The sequence below is a fragment of the Microcaecilia unicolor genome, chromosome 5 (genome assembly GCF_901765095.1).
Source record: "Microcaecilia unicolor chromosome 5, aMicUni1.1, whole genome shotgun sequence".
NCBI lineage: Eukaryota > Metazoa > Chordata > Amphibia > Gymnophiona > Siphonopidae > Microcaecilia > Microcaecilia unicolor.
The window spans coordinates 37,411,084-37,434,573 of NC_044035.1; the positions used below are offsets into that span (position 1 = coordinate 37,411,084).

The 23,490-nt window shown below is 45.5% G+C and overlaps 1 protein-coding gene across 3 annotated transcripts in view; it reads right to left on the minus strand.

Annotated features, from left to right (window-relative positions):
- Positions 1 to 23,490, minus strand: part of SLK (STE20 like kinase) — a 322,672-nt gene that overhangs the window by 51,548 nt on the left and 247,634 nt on the right. For 2 of the 3 annotated variants that reach the window (XM_030202789.1, XM_030202788.1), the window contains one exon: positions 15,521 to 15,650. In XM_030202789.1, the coding sequence (XP_030058649.1) occupies positions 15,521 to 15,650 (130 nt within the window). Of the gene's footprint in view, positions 1 to 14,086; positions 14,202 to 15,520; positions 15,651 to 23,490 lie in introns of all 3 variants that reach the window. The other variant, XM_030202790.1, reaches the window with a different exon arrangement.

Below are 23,490 nucleotides of genomic sequence, written 5' to 3' on the forward strand. Positions count from 1 at the left end.
ATGGTACCGGCGGCGCAAGCACCGGCGGTGCCGGAGCAGATGAACGCAGCAGCCTTTCCAGGATACCTGGAAAAATGGCCTTGAGGCGCTCGTCCAGAGTAGCTGTCGAAGAAGGCAGTGGGGCCATTACCAGCGTCAATGTCAGAACCTGCCTGGAGCGTGGAGGCAGTACCGGGCTGTCCGGAGCAGAGTGCATCGACACCTCTTGTATAGAGGGTGAGCGGTCCTCTCGGCGTCGACGCTTCTCAGGTGCCAACTCCTTCGGCTCCCCGGAGCTCTTGGTACTGTGACGGGAAGGTGACCGATGCTTCTTAGCCTTCGCTTGAAGCACGGTACCGAAGAGGAGGACGTGGAATCCACACGTCTCCTCGGGGCTGGGACCCAAAGAGGTCGGCCCCGGGGGGCCTGCACCGCAGAAGCCCTCGAGGCAGGTGGAGACCCACTCGATGGCTCACTGCTACCAGCGTGGGACCTCTGGACAGCCATCACCTTCACTCCAGACGTCGATGCACCCTCCGAAGCAGACATCGATACCGTCAATGACTTCGGTACTGCTGGCTCCGTCGAAGGACCGGACCTGGCTCCAAACAACAAGTCCCTCTGACCCGCTCTCGCCGTGGGTCCTCTTTTTCAGCTGGAGACACAGCGTGCAGGCGGTGGGACGATGGCCTGCTCCCAAGCACTGAAGACACGACGTATCTGTCAGTCAGCAAGATGGTCCGGCTGCACCGAGTGCACTTCTTGAAGCTGCTGGCAGGCTTCGAGGACATGGGCGGAAAAATCGCGCCGGTGAGGTCAAAGTTCGCGATGATGCCGAAAAAGCACCAAAAAAAGGGAAAAATCCCGGCCGGCCGGCCAAAAGGGCTGCTCACGAAAAAGAAAGGAAACTTACGGGAAAAATACTAGAAACACAGGAACTTTTCTTTTTTTTTTTTTTTTTACAAAAAGACAAAGAAAGTCACAGAGAATGCGAAAAAACGCGAAAAGCGGTGAACGAACGCAGCAGGGACCTTTCTGGGACACAGACTGACCGTAAACAGTCGTCCTGAGCCGCGGAAAAAGAAAGACTGAGGAGCACGCTCGCGCTAAAGGCGGGAAGACGGTCACGCACGCGCAGTGCGCATGTTCACGTTGGGGCTAGCAAAACTTGTTGCTAGGAAGATCTTCCGATCCTGGGGCTGCCATCGGACGTCACCCAGTAGTGAGAACAAGCAGCCTGCTTGTCCTCGGAGAAAATTCTTTCCACAGCTTCGCTGCTTTATAAGTAAAAGAAGAATCTAATAGTCGTGTAGATTTCTTATCCCTGGGAGTTGGGAAATCAAAATAGTACATATTACGGAGAGAATAAATGCCCTTTGTCTGAGAAAAACAAAACAGTTTATACATATGTAATGGGGCTTGACTTTGTTGAATTTTGAATAAAAGGTAACAACAGAGTCAGTGAGATCTGGAGGGCTAGGAATTTTGGGGATAAGTACAAAGAAGAGTAAAAGGTTACATTCTTGATATACAGCCTTTCTGTGATACAACCAAAGCAGTTCACATATTATATACAGGTATTTTCTCTGTCTCTAGTGGGCTTACAATCTAAGTTTTTGTACCTGGTGCATTGGAGGGTTAAACGTCTTGCCCAGGGTTACAAAGAGCCACATTGGAAATTAAAACCCTGTTCCTCTAGTTCTCAGCACATTGAGCTAACCATTAGGCTACTCCGCTCCAGATAGGAAAAGGGAGGGCTAAGAGCTAGTAAAAGGATAGAGGACTTAGGCACCAACAGGTGAAGAATCATGGGAGAGATGGGAATTACAGACAATGGGTTAAGAAATGGAAGTTGAGAGAAAGAATTGGCAATGAAGGAAAAAGAGCCAAGAAGAAATATGGAGAGAATAAAGAAAAATAAGGAGGACAACAAAGGAGAAGACAAGCAGAGAATGAAATAGAATATGGATGAGGAAAAAGGAGTACTGATCCTAAGCTGTACAAAGGAAGTATGTCAGGGAGCTCAGACAGTGTTTAGGTGATCTGTGAAGTTATGAAATAACAGATACAAATTGGTCTGAAGTACCATGGTCAGATCACTTTAAATTAAATATATCTATGCATTGGCGGAAAAAAGTCTGATCCAGAAGCAGGAGCGACAAACTTTCAACACAAGGGGTCAAATCGATCTGATACTTTTTTGGCATTAGTTCTATGCGAATAACTGGACTACTCAAACTGATTCCAACACCTCTAAATTGGGATAACAGATGCAAATACATACTTGAAGCAATAGCACCATTACAAATAAAAACATCACGAAGACATAACTCACTTCCTTGGTTCAACGATGAGCTGAAAAAATGAAAAACTCAAACAAGAAGACTCGAACGTGCATGGAATAAAATGAAAAATGAACGAACGTTCACCACATGGAAACTAATGTTAAGGAAATACAAATACACCATCAGACAGACTAAAAGGTCATTCTATAAATCCAAAATTGGACCACTTTACAAAGATTTACACAAGTTATTCCAATCTGTTCATAACCTACTTGATGTAACACCGGTCACCTCAGCTAATTCTGATACGCCATCAGCAAATGATCTAGCCACTTATTTCAATCAAAAAATCATTACATTAAGATCCACCTTATCAACTAAACATTTATTGATTACTTAGACCCAATTACTGACGAATATCCAGCTGACCGAATATGGACAAATTTTAACTCCCTGAGGATACAGTCACCCAAACGATCAACAGATTTACCAAATCCCATTGTAAACTAGATGCTTGCCCTAGTCATTTAATAAAATCTGCTCCTCTTTTAATTGATCTCACCTCCTATTTAAACCATATGTTCCAACATGGATCCTTTCCTGCGGACAAAGGTAATATATTACTTACTCCAATCCCCAAAGACCAGAAGAAAAAATTAAATGACATAACTAACTATCGCCCAGTTGCATCCATCCCTCTTGTAGTCAAATTAATGGAAAGATTAGTAACTAAACAACTTAATGATTACTTGAGTAAATTCTCAGTATTACATGCGTCCCAATCCGGATTTCGTGCTAATCAAGCACTGAAACAATTCTTATAACACTCCTAACTAAATTCAAACAAATTATCGCAGCTGGCAATAATGTTCTACTCCTCCAATTCAACATGTCTAGTGCGTTTGACATGGTTAACCATGGTGTTCTATTAAACATCCTTGAATACTTTGGACTGGGTGGTAACGTATTGAACTGGTTCTACAAATTCCTAACCGTAAGATCTTATCAAGTGATATCTAAGTCGACCATTTCCTCACCATGGTTCACCGCTTTCACCAGGGCTCGCTGCTTTCACCAATTCTCTTTAATTTAATGATGTTGCCACTAGCCAAATCACTATCCAATCAAGGCCTAAACCCATATATTTACGCCGACGACATCACAGTGGAGGAGTGGCCTAGTGGTTAGGGTGGTGGACTCTGGTCCTGGGCAACAGAGTTTGATTCCCACTTCAGGCACAGGCAGCTCCTTGTGACTCTGGGCAAGTCACTTAACCTTCCATTGCCCCAGGTACAAATAAGTACTTGTATATAATATGTAAGCCGCATTGAGCCTGCCATGAGTGGAAAAGTGCGGGGTACAAATGTAACAAAAAAAAAAATAAAACATTCCATTCAAGAGCAACTTATCAGAAATTACAGATAAAATTAATATCAGCTTCCAAATCATTAACTCATGGGCTGATGCTTTCCTACTTAAAACTCAATGCAGAAAAGACTCAATGTCTTATGTTATCATCACAGTTTAACAAGACTAATTACGCCAATATTAATACACCATGCCACACTCTCCCTATTGTGAAAAACGTAAAACTTCTGGGTGTTACTATTGATCGAAATCTCACCCTTGATTGCCATGCAAAGAATGTGACAAAGAAAATGTTTTTTTGCTATGTGGAAGCTGAAAAGATAGAAACCTTTTTTCCCAAGGGAAGTATTCTGCAAACTAGTGCAATCGCTAGTACTGAGCCACCTGGATTACTGTAACTCCATTTTCGCAGGATGCAAAGAAACAGCTATTAAGAAACTCCAGACTGCCCAAAATACCGCAGCTAGACTCATATTCGGAAAGGCGAAGTATGAGAGCGCCAAACCCCTTAGAGAAAAATTACATTGGCTTCCACTAAAAGATTGAATTGCATTCAAGGTTTGCACCTTAACCCATAAAATCATCCATGGAGAAGCTCCATCATACATGTCAGACCTAACTGACTTACCTGCATGAAACATCAAAAGTTCATCACATACCTTCTTAAACCTCTACTACCCCAATTGTAGAGGACTCAAATACAAATCACTACACGCGTCTACCTTCACATATCTCTGCACAAAATCACGGAATAAACTACCGAATGCTATAAAAACAACGCATGACTTGACAACCTTCCGGAAGTTATTGAAGACGCACCTGTTCGAAGAGACCTACAATAAAAATCCTCCTTAATGATTTTGTCATGATTGTGGCCGTGACCTCTCCCAGATGTACCTTATTTCTGGTGGTCAGCTTCTTAGCTGGCTTCTGTTTCTTCTGTCTGTCCTTTCTGAGCTAGCTCTGCCTCTCTGTGCTGGCTGCTTCCAGCAGCATGACTAATTGCTTCACTATACTGCACCTGTGCGTGTTGGCTGAGTTAGCTGTCTGCCTGTGTCTAGTAGTGGTGACATCATCAGGCAGGAAGTGGTGTTCTTCCCTTCAGGGCCTTTGCAACATTTGTGATGCTATAGGGCCAGGTCAGTGTTAGTGCAGTGTGCACTTTTGACTTATGTGTTTTGCTTCCCTGCTCTTCCCGCGTGGCTCCCCTGCTTTCCCTTTTGGTGCTTTAGAAGCACTTCTGTGTTTGGTGCTTTGGAAGCACTACTGTGTTTTGGTGCTTTAGAAGCACTTCTGTGTTTGGTGCTTTGGAAGCACTTCTGTGTTTTGGTGCTTTGGAAGCACTTCTGTGTTTTGGTGCTTTGGAAGCACTTCTGTGTTTTGGTGCTTTGGAAGCACTTCTGTGTTTTGGTGCTTTGGAAGCACTTCTGTGTTTTGGTGCTTAGAAGTACTAGGGTTACCATTTTGTGTCCTCTGAAAAAGAGGACACATGTCACGCCCCCTACCTCGCCCCGCCTCGTGCCCCGCCCATGCCACACCCCCTTCGGGTCCTCGTTCCGCCCCTATTCCCCGCCCCCCCCATCACATAGTCCCCTCCCCCCCGTCACATACCCCCCTCTCACTTACTATCTAGCCCTGGTGGTCTAGTAGCGTCTTCTCTTCAGGGCAGGAAAGAGCCCCCTCTTTCCTGCCAGGAGCGCTGCCTGCTCTTGCCTGCTGCATCCTCCTCGGTCTGGTTGGGGATTCAAAATGGCCACCGAGAGTTGAAGCGGCTTCGTGAGAGTTCAACTCTCGGCGGCCATTTTGAATCCCCAGCCAGACTGAGAAGGATGATAGACAGGGGAGGCAGCGCTCCGGGCAGGAAAGACAAAGAGGGGGCTCTTTCCTGCCCCGAAGACATCACTAGACCACCAGGGAACATGGTAAGGAAGGGGAGGGGACGGGAGACCAGACCCACGGCACCGATCGCCCGCCCACACGCCCACCGCATGCACGCGCCCACGTTTGTCCAGAAATCCGGACAAACGTGGGTGCAGGCAAAACCCGCCAGACGCCCCGGACATGTCCGGGGAAATCCGGACGAATGGTAACCCTAAGAAGTACCTTGGTAAGTTTAGTGTTGTAGAGCACTGCTGTGACTTGGTGCTTAGCAGCACCTGTCTTAGTTTATGTGTTTAGGTTCCCTGCTCTTTCCCTGTGGCTCCCCTGCTTACCCTAGTGGTGCTATTAGTAGCAGTTCTGTTAGTATAGTGCTTAGGAAGTCCTTTTGTTAGTTGAGTGCTTAGGAGCACTTCTGTTGGGTTATTGTTAGGAGCACTTCTGTTGGGTTATTGTTAGGAGCACTTCTGTTGGGTTATTGTTAGGAGCACTTCTGTTAATTCAGTACCTAGGAGCACTCCTGTTTCAGGCTTGTTCTAGTATCCTGGGCCTGGTATTATCCTGTATCAAGTAAGTCCTGCCGCCACTCGAACTCAGGAGCTCAAACTCCTGGGAGGGTCAGTGGCTAAGTGCAGGTGAAGCTGTGCGGACCAGTCCGGTGTACTCCAGTCCAGTGCGGACCAGTCCGGTGTCCTCCAGTCCAGGGGGTTCCAGTCCATGTGTTCCGGCTCGCTGGGCGGTGCCTGCAGTCCTTGCCAGTGCCGGTGTGCTAGCCCAGTGTTGGTTGGTGGGTTTTGCCTGCTGCTGTCGCTCCTCGTCAGCAGCTCAAGGGCTCACGTTTGCTCCAGAGCCCATCCCCGCGGGCTCCGAACCTGAGAAACTGACAGATTTGATTCCATTCTACATCTAAACCAACTAATACTGATCCCTTCTAATTTGATTGTGTTAATCACATTATCACTATTGGTCATTATATCTTACCTGTTTTATTTTGTGTTATGTAAATAATTCTATTGACCTATCTACCTAATTTCTTACACAGTAATATGTTAAATTAGACCATACCTCTTACTCTATTCATGATTATACCTTTTGCAACATAGTGTAAGCCACATTGAGCCTGCAAATAGGTGGGAAAATGTGGGGTACAAATGTAGCAAATAAATAAAATTAAAGGCCCACTATCAGATATAAAGTGTGCCAAGCCTGAAGTGCATGGCCCAGGGGCAAGCCCTAAAGAGACATGCTAGGCCCCATCTGGAGCCCTCTCAGAGACCTGATGAAGTTTGCAAGATCGAGTGAAAACTGTCAATATTCTGGTAGAGATGAGCTACGACTGTTTTAGGCTTTTTTTTTTTTGGTGGGGGGGGGGGGGGGTCTTTGCTGATGAAGATTAGTAATTAAGATCTTAGGTGTTCTCCAGGGCTTACCCTTGTAATGGGAAAGAGGCCCAATATCAGTTCTTAGTGGCCTGATATTGGGTATAGGGGGCTCCCTGTGCCCCTTTAAGTGAGATCTCAGTGTCAGGTGCCTCCAATTGCTCTGAGGGTAGGTCCACCCCATTGCCATTCTTTCTTTTATGCTCTGTGTGTGAGAGTGCTGGAAATCTGGATAGTCCAGCTATCCCTATTTGGGGGAATACAAGTAGGTTTCTGCTGTTAAAGGCATTACAGATATGCAGCTACACTTTTCTTGTTCTCCTGCTCATGGGCAGAATGCTACTCCTGAACTAAAAATGGAGTTCAGTGGAGTTTCAATTCCTATTACTGTTTCTATTCTCCCTTCCACCATGGGTCTGATCTCGAGGCAAGGAGCTTATCTAGAAATAATTTTCGCTAAATTAAACTACTCAATCTTGAACAATTAAAAAAGAGGAGCATTCAAACTGAGGTCAGGGCTGCGGTCTAAGCATGCAGCCACTTGCGAAAAATAAAGGAAACCAGACAAAGTCGAAAAACTGGAGAAATTACAAGGAAGGGAAATCAGGAGAAATAAATTTTAAAAAGATGACACCTGAAAGGGATGGCACTCACGATATCGCAAAAATGTTTTGAAAAGTGCAGCGTGAGAAGACTATGTAAACATGTCCCCCCAGCTCCACAGAATTAAAAAAAAAAAAAAAAAAAAAGAGAGACTGAGGGACCCATGGCTGAAGCATCGGGTGGGAAGACACCAGCGCATGCGTGGTGGGATGCTGCTAGAACCTTTAGTACTAGTGATTTAGCGTCTGCATTGGGGCTCCATCGGATGACATCACCCACATGTGAGAATAATGTGGCCCGATTGTCCTCAAACAATAAAGACCACCACTCTGGCTACCTCTGCTTGCATTATTAAATGTGAATCCAACTCTACCCTTAAATTTACTAATCTTATATAAGCAAAGATGTTCCTAAATACTGTACTGGCTCATATTAGTAAGATGTCTTTTTATCATCATTACCTCTGTCTTCAAAAGATTCAAAACATGTTTGTACACAGTCATCCAGTCCTTATCACCCCCAAGGTAAAATATTTTATTTGTTACATTTGTATCCCACATTTTCCCACCTTTTTGCAGGAATGAGGCTTACATAGTACCGTAAGCTGCGTTAGCCGATTCCAGTATGAACAAATACAAGGTATGAATAGTTGCAAGGTAATATTGTGGTAGAATGAGGTACATGTATGGTAAAGACCACTGGGGTGAACTTAGAGAGGAAGAGGAAGGGTTAGGATATGTCCAGTAACGGTCTTTGGTTACGTTATGTCACTGGTATCCATGTTTTTTATGTTGGGTCGGTGGGGTATGCTTTTCTGAACAGATCTGTTTTTAGTGCTTTTCGGAAATTTAGGTGGTCGAGGGTAGTTTTTACTACTTTTGGTAGTGCGTTCCATAGTTGTGCACTTAAGTAGGAAAAGCTGGATGCATAAGTGGATTTGTATTTGAGTCCTTTGCTGCTTGGGTAGTGGAGGTTTAGGTATGATCATGCTGATTTTCTGGTGTTTCTGGTTGGCAGGTTGATGACGTCTGTCATGTATCCCAGTGCCTCGCTGTAAATAATTTTATGAACTGTCGTGCAGATTTTGAAAGCGATACGTTCTTTAATTGGAAGCCAGTGCAGTTTCTCTCGTAGTGGTTTGGCGCTGTCAAAAGGCGTTTTTCCAAATATAAGCCTAGCTGCTGTGTTTTGGACGGTCTGAAGTTTCTTTATAATTTGTTCTTTGCAGTCTGCGTGGCTTAGTACCATTGACTGTATCAGGTTGCGAAATATTTCCCTCGGGAAGAATGGTTTACCTGATAATTCTTTCCTTTAGTCGCAGCAGATGAATCCAGGAACTGGTGGGTTGTATCCGCCTACCAGCAGGTGGAGATAGAGAACACTGAAGAGAAAGCTGTTATACTGGATGTCAAGCTCCCTCTCACTTCAGTATATGTTGAATCCCCAAGCAGAGGAGAATAAAACATACCAAACAAAAAGGCAACAGTCGAATTCAACAACAGATAAAATAGGACTTTAAAAAAAACAAACCCAAAAACCTAAACAAATGAGCCCAAATTGAACCATTAGCAAAGAGTTGTGTCTTGATTCTCGTCGTCTTAACAATATCTTCACTTCTCTTGTTCTCTTTTTTTTTTTTTTCACCAATTGATGCAGCAGTAGCTGAAATTCAAAGAGAAAAATGCACAGCAAACAGGGAAGGGATCCTGGATTCATCTGCTGCAACTAAAGGAAAGAAAATTATCAGGTAAGTCATAATTTTACCTTCCTTAGCCTCAGCAGCAGATGAATCCAGGAACTGGTGGGATGTAACAAAGCAATCCCCTAAATAGGGTGGGAAGCTGCCGCTTCCAGAGAGCACCGTCGCCCCAAAGTGAGCATCACTCTGCGTTGCTACATCAAAAGAGTGTTTGACAAAAGAATGTTGAGAAGCCCAAGTAGCCGCCCGACAGACCTCCTCCAAAGGAAGGCTACCTGTTTCTGCCCAGGAAGTAGCCTGCGCTCGAGTTGAATGAGCATGCAAAGCTTCCGGAGGAAATGCACCCTTCACTAGGTAAGCCGAAGAAATGGCTTCCATCAGCCATTTAGCAATGGTCGCCCTGGACGCTGCATAACCGCGCCTGGGACCAGACAACAGCAAAAAAAAAGGTGGTCAGAACAACGAAATTCATTAGTGACCTGAAGGTACTGAAGAAGAGCACGACGAACATTCAAAAGGCGAAGAAGTGGAAAGTTCTCCGGAAAATCTGACTTCCTAAAAGAGGGAAGAAAAAGTGGCTGATTCAAATGAAAGGCAGACACGATCTTAGGCAAAAAGACGGAACCGTCCTCAGAGTAACGCCAGACGCAGAAAACTGAACGAAGGGTTCCTGACATGACGGGGCCTGAGTGAGATCTTTATCCAACTCTAAGCGCAAGGGTTCAAAAGGCGCGCCCTGCAATGCACTAAGGACCAAATTCAGCATCCAAGGAGGACATGGGCGCCGCAATGGAGGTCAAAGATGAAGAGAGCCTTTTAGAAATCGTGCCACATCTGAATGAGCTACCAGGGAAGAGCTGGCCACTCGACCACAGAAGCAGGCTAGAGCAGTGACCTGAACCCTGAGTTATAAGACAACCTCTTCTGCAGACCATCCTGACGGTCAAGATCTGCGACACCGAGGCTTTAAAGGGGGACCAAGCATGCTCCCCACACCACGCCTCAAAGGTGCATCAGACCCTGGCGTAAGTTGTATTTGTAGAACGCTTCCGTGCTCGAAGCAAAGTGGCAATGACCGAATCATCATAACCTTTCTTCCTCACCTTCGCCCTTTCAAGAGCCAAGCCATAAGACCAAAGCGGGAGACTTCCTCCATGCATACCGGGCCTTGATGTAGAAGACCGGGAATGTCCGGGAGTCGAAGAGGAGGTTCCACAAGGAGCTGAATGAAATCCACGTACCACGGACGGCGTGGTCAATCTGAAGCTACTACGATCACAAGACCCTGATGAAGTCTGACGCGATGCAGATGATGTCCGATTAAGGGCCAAAGAGGAAAGACGTAGTAGAACAGGCCTAACTTCGGCCAAGGTTGTTAACAGAGCATCCAGTCCTGCAGAGCCATGCTCTTTTCTTCTGCTGAAGAACTTGCTGACCTTGGTGTTTAGACTGGTGGCCATCAGATCCATTGCTGGTGTGCCCCAACGTCGACAGATCAGCTGGAACACCTCCATCGCCAATTCCCATTCTGCTGAGTCGAGGAGATGACGGCTGAGAAAATTGGCTCGGATGGACTGGTCTGCAATGTGAGCTGCTGAGAGACAGAGCAGATGAGTCTCCACCCATTGTAGCAGGGTGGATACCTCCGAGGCCAACCCTACACTCTGAGTGCCACCCTGGTGGCTGATATAAGCCACCGCTGAGATGTTGTCCAAGAGAACACGAACCGCCTGACCTTCCAAGAGATCTATAAAGTTCTTGAGGGCCAGCATCAGCGCTCTCAGCTCCAACCAGTTGATGGGCCACTTCGCCTCCATCTCTGACCAATGACCCTGTGCCACTCGGTGCAGACAATGTGCACCCCACCCCGAGAGGCTGGCATCTGTGACAAGCATCACCCACTGTGGGGATGCCAACGGCATTCCCTTTTATAGACTGTTGGGACAAAGCCACCAGGATATGCTCTCCCTCACGACAGGAAGCCACGGCAGGTGACGATGGTAATCCTGGGAAACTGGAGACCAATGACGCAAGAGAGCATGCTGGAGTGGACGGATATGAGCTCTCGCCCACGGAATCACTTTCAGAGATGCCGTCATTGACCCGAGCACCTGCACATAATCCCAGACCCGAGGGCGGGGAGACCGTAACAGACAGTGAATCTGAGCACAGAGCTTGAGCCTCCTGCTTTCTTGCAAGAAGACACGTTCCTGAGCCGTATCGAAAAGCACCCCTAGATACTCCAAAGTCTGAGAGGGCACTAGCCAGCTTTTGGGAAGATTGACACCCAACCGAGGGAGTGCAGGAACTCCAAAACTCATGAGGTGGCCGCCCGACTGTCGGGTTGTGAATCCGCTCGGATTAAGCAATCGTCAAGCCTTGATGCCTCCCTTCTGAAGAAAGGCGGCTGCCACAACCATGACCTTGGAAAAGGTGCGAGGAAATGTAGCTAGGCCGAAACTCTGAGCTAAGGATTTATGTGTGGTCTTGCATGAGTGGCCTTTATAAAAGAATTTTTTACACCGCTGATTGACCAAGTCAAGATACAACACAGAGAGAACATGTGGGCAAAAGCCAGATTTGAACTTACACTTTGTTGGTGCCAAGGATATTTATTTTACAATTTCAAGAAGTTTGAAGTGCGAGTGTTTGACTGCCAAGTGGCATGGGACACAGGTGCTTGATCGCCATGGTAGTTGTGTGCCAATTTGGCAGACACAATTGGTTGATGAACTGCAGGATTTATTATATCAATACTGTGTTTATGTCAAGATTTTTAGGTGCAATTATTATAACATGGTTTGTAGGTGTAATGTGTTTAGTTGATTTAATAAAAGATGCATTTCTATCATTGTGTTTACTATCATTTCTGAAATGAATGTTTGATGAAATCACATTATATAAAAGTAATCATTATGATTTAAATTAATGATCTGTATATATTGTGCTGTATTTTTGAGTACATTAGTTATATTGAGAACAAATTATTGGATTAGGTTCCTGGTTTTAAGTAATGAGTTAAAATTTAATGCCAAGAAGTGCAGAGTGATGCACTTGGGGTGCAGAAACCCAAAAGAGATAGCAAATACGAGGGGAGAGATTAGTAAGCTTGACTCAGGGGAGAGACCTTGGGGTGTTGGTGTCAGAGGATATGAAGGTGAAGAAACATTGTGACAAGGCGACGGCTGTGGCCAAAAGGATGCTAGGCTGCATAGAGAGGGGTATAACCAGCAGAAGAAAGGAGGTGTTGATGCCCCTGTATAAGTCATTGGTGAGACCCCACTTGGGAGTATTATGTTCAGTTTTGGAGACCGTATCTTGCTAAAGATGTAAAAAGACTGGAAGCTGTGCAAATAAAAGCTACAAAAATGGTATGGGATTTATGCTGCAAACCGTAAAAGGAGAGACTAGCCGACTTGAACATGTATACCCTGGAAGAAAGGAGAAACAGGGGTGACGATATAGACGTTCAAATATTTGAAAGGTATCAATCCGCAAAAAGACCTTTTCCGGAGACGTAGAACTAGAGGACATGAGGTTGAAGGGGAGCAGACTCAGGAGTAATGTCAGGAAGTATTTTTTCAAGGAAAGGGTCGTAGATACGTGGAATGCCCTCCCGCAGGAGGTGGTGATGAAAACAGTAATGAAATTCAAACATGCATGGGATAAATACAAAGGAATCCTGTTTAGAAGGAATGAATCTACAGAATCTTGGCGGAGATTGGGTGGCAACGGCGGTAATTGGGAAGCAAAACCAGTGCTGGGCAGACTTTTACAGTCTACGCCCTGACAATAACTGAATAGATATGGATGGGCTGAAGTGTAAATTTTACGGGAATATGATGTTAGCTTCAGAACATTTAGTACAAGAACAGTGCTGGACAGATTTCTAACATTTGTGCCCTGAGAATGGCAAGGACAAATCAAACCAAACTCGGGTATACATATAAAGTATCACATACCATGTAAAATGAGTTTATCTTGTTGGGCAGACTTGATGGACCATTCAGGTCTTTATCTGCCGTCATTTACTATGTTACTATGTTGTTTTTATTTGGCCAGTTAAATGCCAATCAAAAAAGGTTCATATATCACACAAGTGTAAATACAGTATTTGCTGTGAATTTTTAATTGTTGCATAGATGGAGGAAATGTAAGACATTTTAAACTTTTGACAGTGGTACATCAATCATGAAAGATTGAGAATCATTGGCGCGCAGTTCAAGTAAGGCAAAAAGAAATATCTGGAAAGAACCACTTTGTTTATATTTACCTGTCCTAGACTTTCAACAAATTCAAACTAGCTCACTCACACATATATGGAAACTTCTTTAGTATCTGATGATTTTAATACTCGTGTATGATACTTTTTAACTGAAAAAAGAAAGATAATATGCCACTTATTAAAAGATGTAATACTGTTAAGTTCAAATCTGTTGGTGGGGTGGAAGGAATGGGTCTAATGGCCCTTGTTTGATGTAATTCTGCAACAGCTTAGGAACATGCTGAGAGAATATAAACTTGGGGGAGATTCTATATATGGCACCAAAAAAAAAAATCAGAACAGAAATCTGTGCCAACTAAGCGTATTCTATAAACAGCACCTTTTTGCTTGCACAAATAAATTAGGCGCACTGCATTACAGAATGCGCTTAGTGAGTTGTGCATGTAAATTCTAATTAGTGCTCATTGTTGCTTGTTAAGAGCTGTTATCAATGCTGATTAGCTTGTTAAGCCAATTAAGTTATGTACGCTGTTATAGAATACACTTGGATTTCAGCGCAATCTCTAGGCGCGCTATATAGAATCCGGGAGTATACCCGTCACTGCCACTGGACCAAGAGACTGGGGAAGATGTGGTAAAGACAAAGTAAAAGGTAGATAAAAAACATGACCTGATGAGACTGCAATTCATGTGCTAGTCAAGGTGGTATCAAGAGGCTACAGATGACTTGGATCCATCCACTGTGGACATTTCATACTCTGCTGATGTCAGCTCCTGCCACAAGACTTCAAAAGAAGTTACCTTGTCAGAAAGTTCATCCCCATATGGGTGCATTAAAGGGGATGCACTCATTTAATGCTTCCAGAAAGTACTCTTGTGTAGCTAAGTACCGGCTTAGGGTAGAGCTTAGAGGAACTGGGAGCCAAAAAAAGGAGAGCCCTTTGCCTGTTCACAGCTGGGTATGTCCCCCCCCCCACACACACACACACACACATAAGAAAATAAGTGGCTGCCTCTCCCAGGCTCAGGAACTCTTCCCCTGAAGAGACTGAGTGCTAAGGACCCATACACAGGGTCAGAAAGCAGGGAGAAAGTGGGGGGAGGGACCCAGCCTTCTGGGTGTAACACCCCCAAGGCCACAAGAAGCCCCCCGCGGACCTCTGCCTCTCAACTAGGGTCCCAGGAGTAGGTGCACAGACAAGTCAACTCCTTTTTTTTTTTTTTTTAACTAAAGACAGAAAGAAGAGAGACTGTTAGGGTTCCCACCTTCCACTTGCTGGAGACTGAGAATACTGGAGTCTTCTCTTGTTAGCAAGGGCTCTTATTGGCTCACTGGGATGAGTCAGAATTCTCAGTCTCCACTTGTGGAAGGCGTGCACAACCCATCAGTCAAGCTCTGGGGCTGTCCGGAGGGACGCTAAGGAATAGCTATTATACTGCGTGATAGAGGTAGTCCCTGCCTGGCTTTTTTTTTTGTTGTTACATTTGTACCCCGTGCTTTCCCACTCATGGCAGGTTCAATGCGGCTTACATATTATATACAGGTACTTATTTGTACCTGGGGCAATGGAGGGTTAAGTGACTTGCCCAGAGTCACAAGGAGCTGCCCGTGCCTGCAGTGGGAATCGAACCCAGTTCCCCAGGACCAAAGTCCACCACGCTAACCACTAGGCCACTCCTCCTTTCTGTTTCTAGCTTGGTGTTCTGCTAAGATCGATATACTCTGTGGGTTTTAATTATGAAAACTGCTTTTGGTCCACTGGAGAAAAAAGTAGTACAAAGGAATAATAAGAATGGGATAGCAGCCTAATAATAACAGGCTGAGAACCAACAACATAAAAGTTCAATTCCCTCTGTTGTCTCATTTATAAATACAAATTGTAAACCCATTGAAAAATACCTACTGTATCTGAATGGAATGCTCTTTGAGCTACCAGTAAAAACATATAAGCTAAATAAAAATAGAAAAAATAAAAATACCAAAATACTCTTTTAAATAGTATTATACATAACTGTAAATAGTCTGGTACATTTTCTGTGAATAAGCAAGCTGGTAAATTCTACTGCTGAGAACTGAAGAAATACATGAGACAATCACAGATACCTCTCATGAGCTGTTGCTTGTTATTCAGACAGTCTCGTTCAATATTAGCCAACTCTGTTTTCTGCTGATGGATGATTTTCTTGAGTGAGCCATCGAGCTCTTGTTGTTGTTTTTGCAGAAATTCTTGTTCCTATTAATGATGATGAATAAAAAGTAAATTCCAACATATATTTGAACACTATGCAAGAAGGGCTTGAAGGCCATATTTTCCTTTACCAGGCTATTTGATTAAGACTTTTATTGGGCCATCCAAAGAAAAAAGTGCACATAAATAGAATTTCAAGTACTTAAAAACATTCTAGAAATCCACACAAAGAAAAACACTACATCCCAAAAAATGCAACCTAAAAAACACACAGCAAACAGCCAAATTCCAGAAAGAATAAGGAAAAGAAAACTGGGCTAGAATGAAGGGAAACAGAGTACAGTTCATATGTTTACTGTAGAAGCAAAAAGATAGTTTAAAAATATCTCAGAAATCAACAAACTAGAATGTTGTATTAAAATATCAAGAGCAGTATAAAGCCTCTTAGTTAAGTGGATGTCAATTATAACTCAGTTAGAAGATTATTTTATTTAAAATAATATGTAATAACCTACAAGATCCAACATACACTGAATTAAAAAAAAAACAAATCTGTGCTTCTCTGCTGGCTCATTTGTTCTCACAGCAACACATTTCAATATCCAAATTTGTTTACATACTACATCACCATTCAAATGAATAAAAGGCTACAGCACAAAATCTTAAAGTTCACTAAAATTCCATTTCAGTTTAGTAAAACTGAACCATACACATGTTCGATTGATATCATTTGGCAGAAATGTATTATATAAAATATCATCTTCATTTGAAAGGAATACATAAAAGCGAACAACTAGTTAGAGTAATATGATTGGAAGCTTTACCCATATATTGGGGATTGGGGGAGGGGGTGGAGACTAAAACCAATCCCAGATGTACCAACAGGTTCAAAATGAATAAAGCAAAACTGCTTTTATAATAACTATTCTCTCAACACAACAGTTCACCAGTCAAACTCTTGTCTTCTGAGGAAACTTGATACAAGTAAGCAACTCAGCTTTCGCTGAAGACAAGGCAGCTCACTATGGGGCTCATTTATTTATTTATGTTAAAAAAAAGCCTGGACCTGTCAAATATTCCAAGGGGCTGGAGGTCAGGAGGACCCCCCCAAAGGCAAGGCCCTGATGGCCTAATGCCCCCCCCAGGACACAGACACAGGAGGGGGGCTGGAGGTGCAGTGGACCTCCAGCCCCCTTAGCACCCCCCCCCAAACACAAGAGAAAGCTGGAGGTCACTGGACCTCCTGCCCACACTTGGTGGTCTAGCAGCCTTAAACCATCTGTACCCTTCAGATGCCAGAGGAATGAGTAGCACTTCCTCCTCCTCCCAGCGCTGCATCCAAAATGCCAGCACCTTATCTGAAATGGCAGCGCCCTGCTCAGTGCATCCTGGGATGCGCTGAGCAGGGTGCCTCAATTTTGGAGGCGGTGCTGGAAGGAGGAGGGAGTGCTACTCCCTCTTCTGGCATGTGAAGGTACCGGGGGAAGGGGAGTTCAGAGCCACTATACCACTGGGGGGGGGGAGAGGGGCCGCTACACCACCAGGTGTGGGTTGGAGGTCACCCTCTCTTCTGTTTGGGGAGGGTGTTAGGTGGGGGGGGGGGGTGGTGTCTGGAGGATTGGGGGGGCACCAGGCCACCAGGGCCTTGCCTCTGGGGGGGTCCAACGGACATCCAGGACTGACGGTGGCAGCCTAAGCTGCCTGGATGGGCAGAGGAGGGGAGGGATAAGAGAACCTTAACCCCAACGCTAGCTCCAAGCTAGCGTAGGGTTAAGGCGCTATTCCGCCCGTACAATAAGAACACAGTGCTCTGATCATATAGGTGGAATACCGCCTACATTTAAATATAATATAATGAGCTCTGCAGTATTCCCAGGTGCACTCACGCCAGACCCCTCTGATCATACTGAGCTGGTAAATGCAGGCACTAGTCCGGTGCTAGTGGCCACATTTACCTTCGATTATCGAGGCACAAGTTATTTACTTACCTGGAGCAGTGAAGTCCATGGACAGCAGGGTACAAACCTTTACAGTGTGGGTAATGTCACTGACAGAACCCACACAGGAAAGCTTCTTCAGCTTAGTAACTACTAGAAGCTTTCTGAGTCACTTCATCCTACTGTCACACTTGATCACCACAGACTACAACTCCTTGGGGAAGTGGGCGAGTATAAGGAATTGTATCCTGTTGTCCACAGAGAAAACATGCTACAGGTAAGTAACTTAGTTTTCTCTGCAGACAAGTAGGGTATCCAGTCCTCACAGCATGGGAATTTTTAGTTACAGGCTGCGTTCAACTGAAAAAGTGGATCACTAAATAACAAACTGCAATGTAAGATGCCAACATTTTTATGGGGCAATCAGCCTTTATACATCTATTGATCTCTATAGATATCTGTATCTTTACAGATATTGATAGAGCGTGATAGAGATATCTTTATCTCTTCATCTCTAGCTATGAACAAATGAAAAAAAAATGCAGAAGTCTGGAACAGGAAAAAAAAAGGCCTACAATGGGGAAAAGTGGGGGAGACAGAATTGGGTTGAGAAGGACCGACTGACAAACCTACTTTTGCATTGGGAATCTTTTTCCACATATTAGTGGCCTGTAAATGTATGAACAGATGACCATGTGGCAGCTTTCCAAATTTCCTCCATAGAGGCTGATCTCACCTAGGCTACTGATGCATCACAGTTCTGACACTGAACTGTGACATGTTCCCTCAAAAAAGCAAAGTTACTCACCTGTAGCAGATGTTTTCCTGAGGACAACAGTATTCTCACATGCAGGTGACATTATCCAATGGAGCCTGGTGCGGACGCTGACTAGCGAGCTATACAAAATTCTAGCAATGTCCCACTGCGTCTGCGCTGGTGCCTTCCCACCCAACGCATGAGCTCAGATCACTCAGTTATTATAAAAAGCTAGAGAATGCAACTCCAAGGGGAGGTGGGAGGATATGTGAGAATACTTGGTCTGCTGTCCTCGGAGAACATCTGCTACAGGTGAGTAACTTTGCTTTCTCCGAGAACAAGTGGGCCATTGTATTCTCACAGCTGGGAATCCCTAGCTACCAGGCTCACTGAAAACAACAATGCTAGGACAATAGGAACTTGAAATGTTGAGGCCTCTACTCAATCAACATGAAACCATTTGAGAACTATGTTGTGGAGGTGCAGCTTGGAACAGAACAAAACAGGGTCGGGGGGGGGGGGGGGGGGGGGGGGGGGGGGGGAGTTGGATTCTAGACACCAAATTCTGCAGGACTGCCTGACTGAACCAGCTGCCTGAAGCTCTCTGACCCTAGGAGCCACCAAAAACAAGACCTTACAGGTCAAGTCCCTCAGGGGGAGGAATGCTGGCTTTGGCCTAACCCCTGGTAAGCCTTTCCTCAGCTGAGAGGTGCCCAGCTCTACCACCGGCTGCCTTTCAGGTGCTGTGGAGGACTTGCAGCTCATCTGCATATCCTTACAGCCTTCTCCGGGGTGACACCCAGGTCCACTCCGATCCACTCAGGGCCTCCGCTCTAGGTGCCGCACGCCGGGGCATTTTTCTCTTTACATCTAATCTTTTTCCCAGTTGCTAAAGTACCTCAGTCATTTATGGCCCCTATTCACATTCTCTTCCTAGCCCTGTCCCTTCCTAATCTTTTCCCTCACCCCCTACCTCTCTCCGCTACAGGAACTCACTGCCCATCCATCGACTTCATCACCTCACCTTCTCTCCTACCCTCTTCCTCCCTCTTGGCTTTTAATCTCCGCCTCTTTCTTCCGTCCATTTTGCCTTCCCCATTCCACCTAAATACCTCTCGCCTTCAACGCCTTCGTGGCCACACCTCTCCTACTCTCCTCCGCTCTCTTTTACTCCTTCTCTTACTCTCAGCCAGTGACCTCAATCCCAATCCTGGCCCCCCATACCAACTATTATCCCAACTCTACAGATCTCACCGCGACCTCTCTAACCTCATCTCTATTTCTCTACTCCCCTCTTCTCTGCCCTTCTCTTGCGCCCTATGGAATGCCCGCTCTATCTGTAACAAACTCCCCTATATCCAGGACCTCTTTATCTCGCGTCACCTCCATCTGCTCGCCATAACAGAAACTTGGCTCTGCCCTGATGACTCTGCTTCAGTCGCAGCCCTGTGCCATGGCGGTTATCTATTTTCACATACTCCTCACCTGCTGGCCGTGGGGGCGGTGTTGGACTACTACTCTCTCCCTCCTCCAGATTTCAACCCCTTCTTCCATCTCAATCTCACTGTTTTTCCTCTTTTGAAGTCCACTCTATCCGCCTTTTCTCTCCTCTGCCTCTTCGAATAGCGGTCATTTATTGTCCCCCTGATAAGTCCCTTTCATCCTTTCTCAGTGACCTTGATGCCTGGCTTGCCTTCTTCCATGATCCTTCCTCCCCCTCTCTCATCCTTGGGGACTTTAATATTCCTGCTAATGATCCTTCCAACTCTTATATTTCCTAGTTACTCGCTTTAACATCCTCCTTTAATCTCCAACTATGCTCCACCTCCCCCACTCATCAAAATGGTCACTGTCTTGATCTCATCTTCTCCTCCAACTGTTCACCCTCTAGTTTCCTTGCCTCTGATCTTCCCTCCTCTGATCACCATCTTATAACTTTCACACTTAAATCTCTTCCCTCCCAGTCCCGTCCTATCTTATCTAATTTATCTAGGAATCTTCACAATATTGACCCTTCATCTCTATCCTCCCATGTTTCAAACCTCCTCTCTACTGTGGCACCATCCACGTCTGTCAACGAGGCTGTTTCTTCTTACAACAATACTCTATCCTCTGCCTTAGACACTCTTGCACCTTTGATGACCCGCCCTGTAAGGCGTACAAAACCCCAACCTTGGCTGACTTCTAATATCCGCTACCTACGTTCCTGTACCCGCTCCGCCGAACGCCTCTGGCGGAAATCTCGGGCCCTTGCTGATTTCTTACACTTTAAGTTCATGCTGACCTCCTTCCAATCTGCTCTTTTACGTGCCAAATAGGATTATTATATCCAACTGACCAACTCTCTTGGCTCTAATCCTCGACTTCTCTTCACCACATTGAACTCTCTCCTCAAGGTGCCCCCTCCCCCAACTCCCCCTTCATTATCTCCTCAGACCCTTGCTGAATTCTTTCACAACAAGGTTCAAAAGATAAACCTTGCTTTCTCTACCTCACCACTCTCCCTCCACTAGTCTGTTCCCCTCTCTCTCCTTCCCCTCATTCCCTTTCCTCCTTTCCTGAAGTTACTATTGAGGAAACTACACTTCTCCTTTCTTCCTCAAAATGTACCACCTGTTCCTCTGATCCCATTCCCACCCACCTTCTTAATGCCATCTCTTCTGCTCTTATTCCTTTTATCTGTCACATTCTCAACCTCTCACTTTCCACTGCGACTGTCCCTGCTGCCTTTAAACATGCTGTGGTCACACCTCTCCTTAAAAAGCCTTCACTCGACCCTACTTGTCCCTCTAATTACCGACCCATCTCCCTCCTTCCTTTTCTCTCCAAATTACTTGAGCATGCTGTTCACCGCCGCTGCCTTGATTTTCTCTCCTCACATGCTATTCTTGACCCACTACAATCTGGTTTTCTCCAATGACCTATTACTGGCTAAATCCAGAGGTCAATATTCCATCCTCATTCTTCTTGATCTTTCCGCTGCTTTTGACACTGTCAATCACAGCATATTTCTCGATACCCTGTCCTCACTTGGATTCCAGGGCTCTGTCCTTTCCTGGTTCTCTTCCTACCTCTCCCTCCGCACCTTTAGTGTTCACTCTGGTGGATCCTCTTCTACTTCTATCCCTCTGCCTGTCGGCGTACCTCAGGGTTCTGTTCTTGGTCCCCTCCTCTTTTCTATCTACACTTCTTCCCTTGGTTCATTAATCTCATCCCATGGCTTTTCCTACCATCTCTATGCTGATGACTCCCAAATCTACCTTTCTACCCCTGATATCTCACCTTGCATCCAAACCAAAGTTTCAGCGTGCTTGTCTGACATTGCTGTCTGGATGTCTCAACGCCACCTGAAATTAAATATGACCAAAACCGAGCTTCTCATTTTCCCCCCCAAACCCACCTCCCCGATCCCCCCGTTTTCTATTTCTGTTGATGGCTTTCCCATTCTCCCTGTCTCCTCAGCTCGAAACCTTGGGGTCATCTTTGAATCTTCTCTCTCCTTCTCTGCTCATATCCAGCAGATCGCCAAGACCTGTCGTTTCTTTCTTTACAACATCCGTAAAATCCGCCCCTTTCTTTCCGAGCACTCTACCAAAACCCTCATCCACATCCTTGTCACCTCTCGTTTAGACTACTGCAATCTGCTTCTTGCTGGCCTCCCACTTAGTCACCTCTCCCCCCCTCTAGTCGGTTCAAAACTCTGCTGCCCGTCTCGTCTTCCGCCAGGGTCGCTTTACTCATACTACCCCTCTCCTCAAGACTCTTCACTGGCTCCCTGTCCGTTTTCGCATCCTGTTCAAACTTCTTCTACTAACCTATAAATGTACTCACTCTGCTGCTCCCCAGTATCTCTCCACACTCGTCCTTCCCTACACCCCTTCCCATGCACTCCACTCCATGGATATCTGTTCCCTTCTCCACTACTGCCAACTCCAGACTTCGCGCCTTCTGTCTCGCTGCACCCTACGCCTGGAATAAACTTCCTGAGCCCCAACGTCTTGCCCCATCCTTGGCCACCTTTAAATCTAGACTGAAAGCCCACCTCTTTAACATTGCTTTTGACTCGTAACCACTTGTAACCACTCGCCTCCACCTACCCTCCTCTCTTCCTTCCCGTTCACATTGATTTGATTACTTTTTTTTTTTTTTTTGTCTATTAGATTGTAAGCTCTTTGAGCAGGGACTGTCTTTCTTCTATGTTTGTGCAGCGCTGCGTACGCCTTGTAGCGCTATAGAAATGCTAAACAGTAGTAGTAGTAATGACAGGAATCCAGCTCAAAAAGGAGCCGAGGACAATGTCGTTGAGATCCCACAACATTGTTGGAGGTTTGACATGGAGCTTTGTCAAAAGTAAAGCTCTCATGAAGTGCACTACAGGCTGTACAGACACGGGCATACCTCCCACATGGTGATGCTAAGCACTAATCGCACTGAGATGAATCCTTACAGAGTTGGTTTTAGGACAAGTGAGGGGATCAAAGGCCTTGCCATCACATGACAGCAAACTTCCACTTAAAAGAGTAACACCATCTAGTGGAGTCTTTTCTGGAAGCCAGCAAGACACAGGAGACAGCCGCAAGCAAGCCAAGATTCCAAATTCTACGCTCTCAACATCCAAGACATGAGGGCCAAGGATTGGAGGTTGGAATGCAGAAGAGACCCCTTGTTCTGCACAATGAGGGTTGGAAAACGCTCCCATCACCAAGGTTCTGTAGAGGATAACTCCAGAAGAGAGAACCAGATCTATATGGGTCAATATGGGGCGATTAAGATCATGGTTCACAGGTCTTGCCTAAGTTTCAGCAAAGTCTTCTTTATAAGGGGTATTAGAGAATACGCATACAGAAGACCCTACCCCCAAAGCAGGAGAAAGGCATCTGATGCTAGCCTGCCATGTGATCTAAGTCTAGAATAGAATTGGGGGACTTTGTTGTTGAGGTGAGTGGCAAAAAGTTCCACCGAGGGGGTGTCCCACTCTCGGACGATCTTTCAGACTATGTTCACATTGAGAGACCACTCGTGCAGTTGCAAAACCATGCTCAGTCTGTCCATCAGGTAGTTATCCTTTCACGGAACGTAAGTGGGCCGGAGGGCCATCCCAGGAAGGAGGACTCGCTGCCATATCCCTGCTGGCTCCTGACACAATGGATAGGAACCTGTACCCCCCCCCCCTCCCGTTGTTCACATAAAA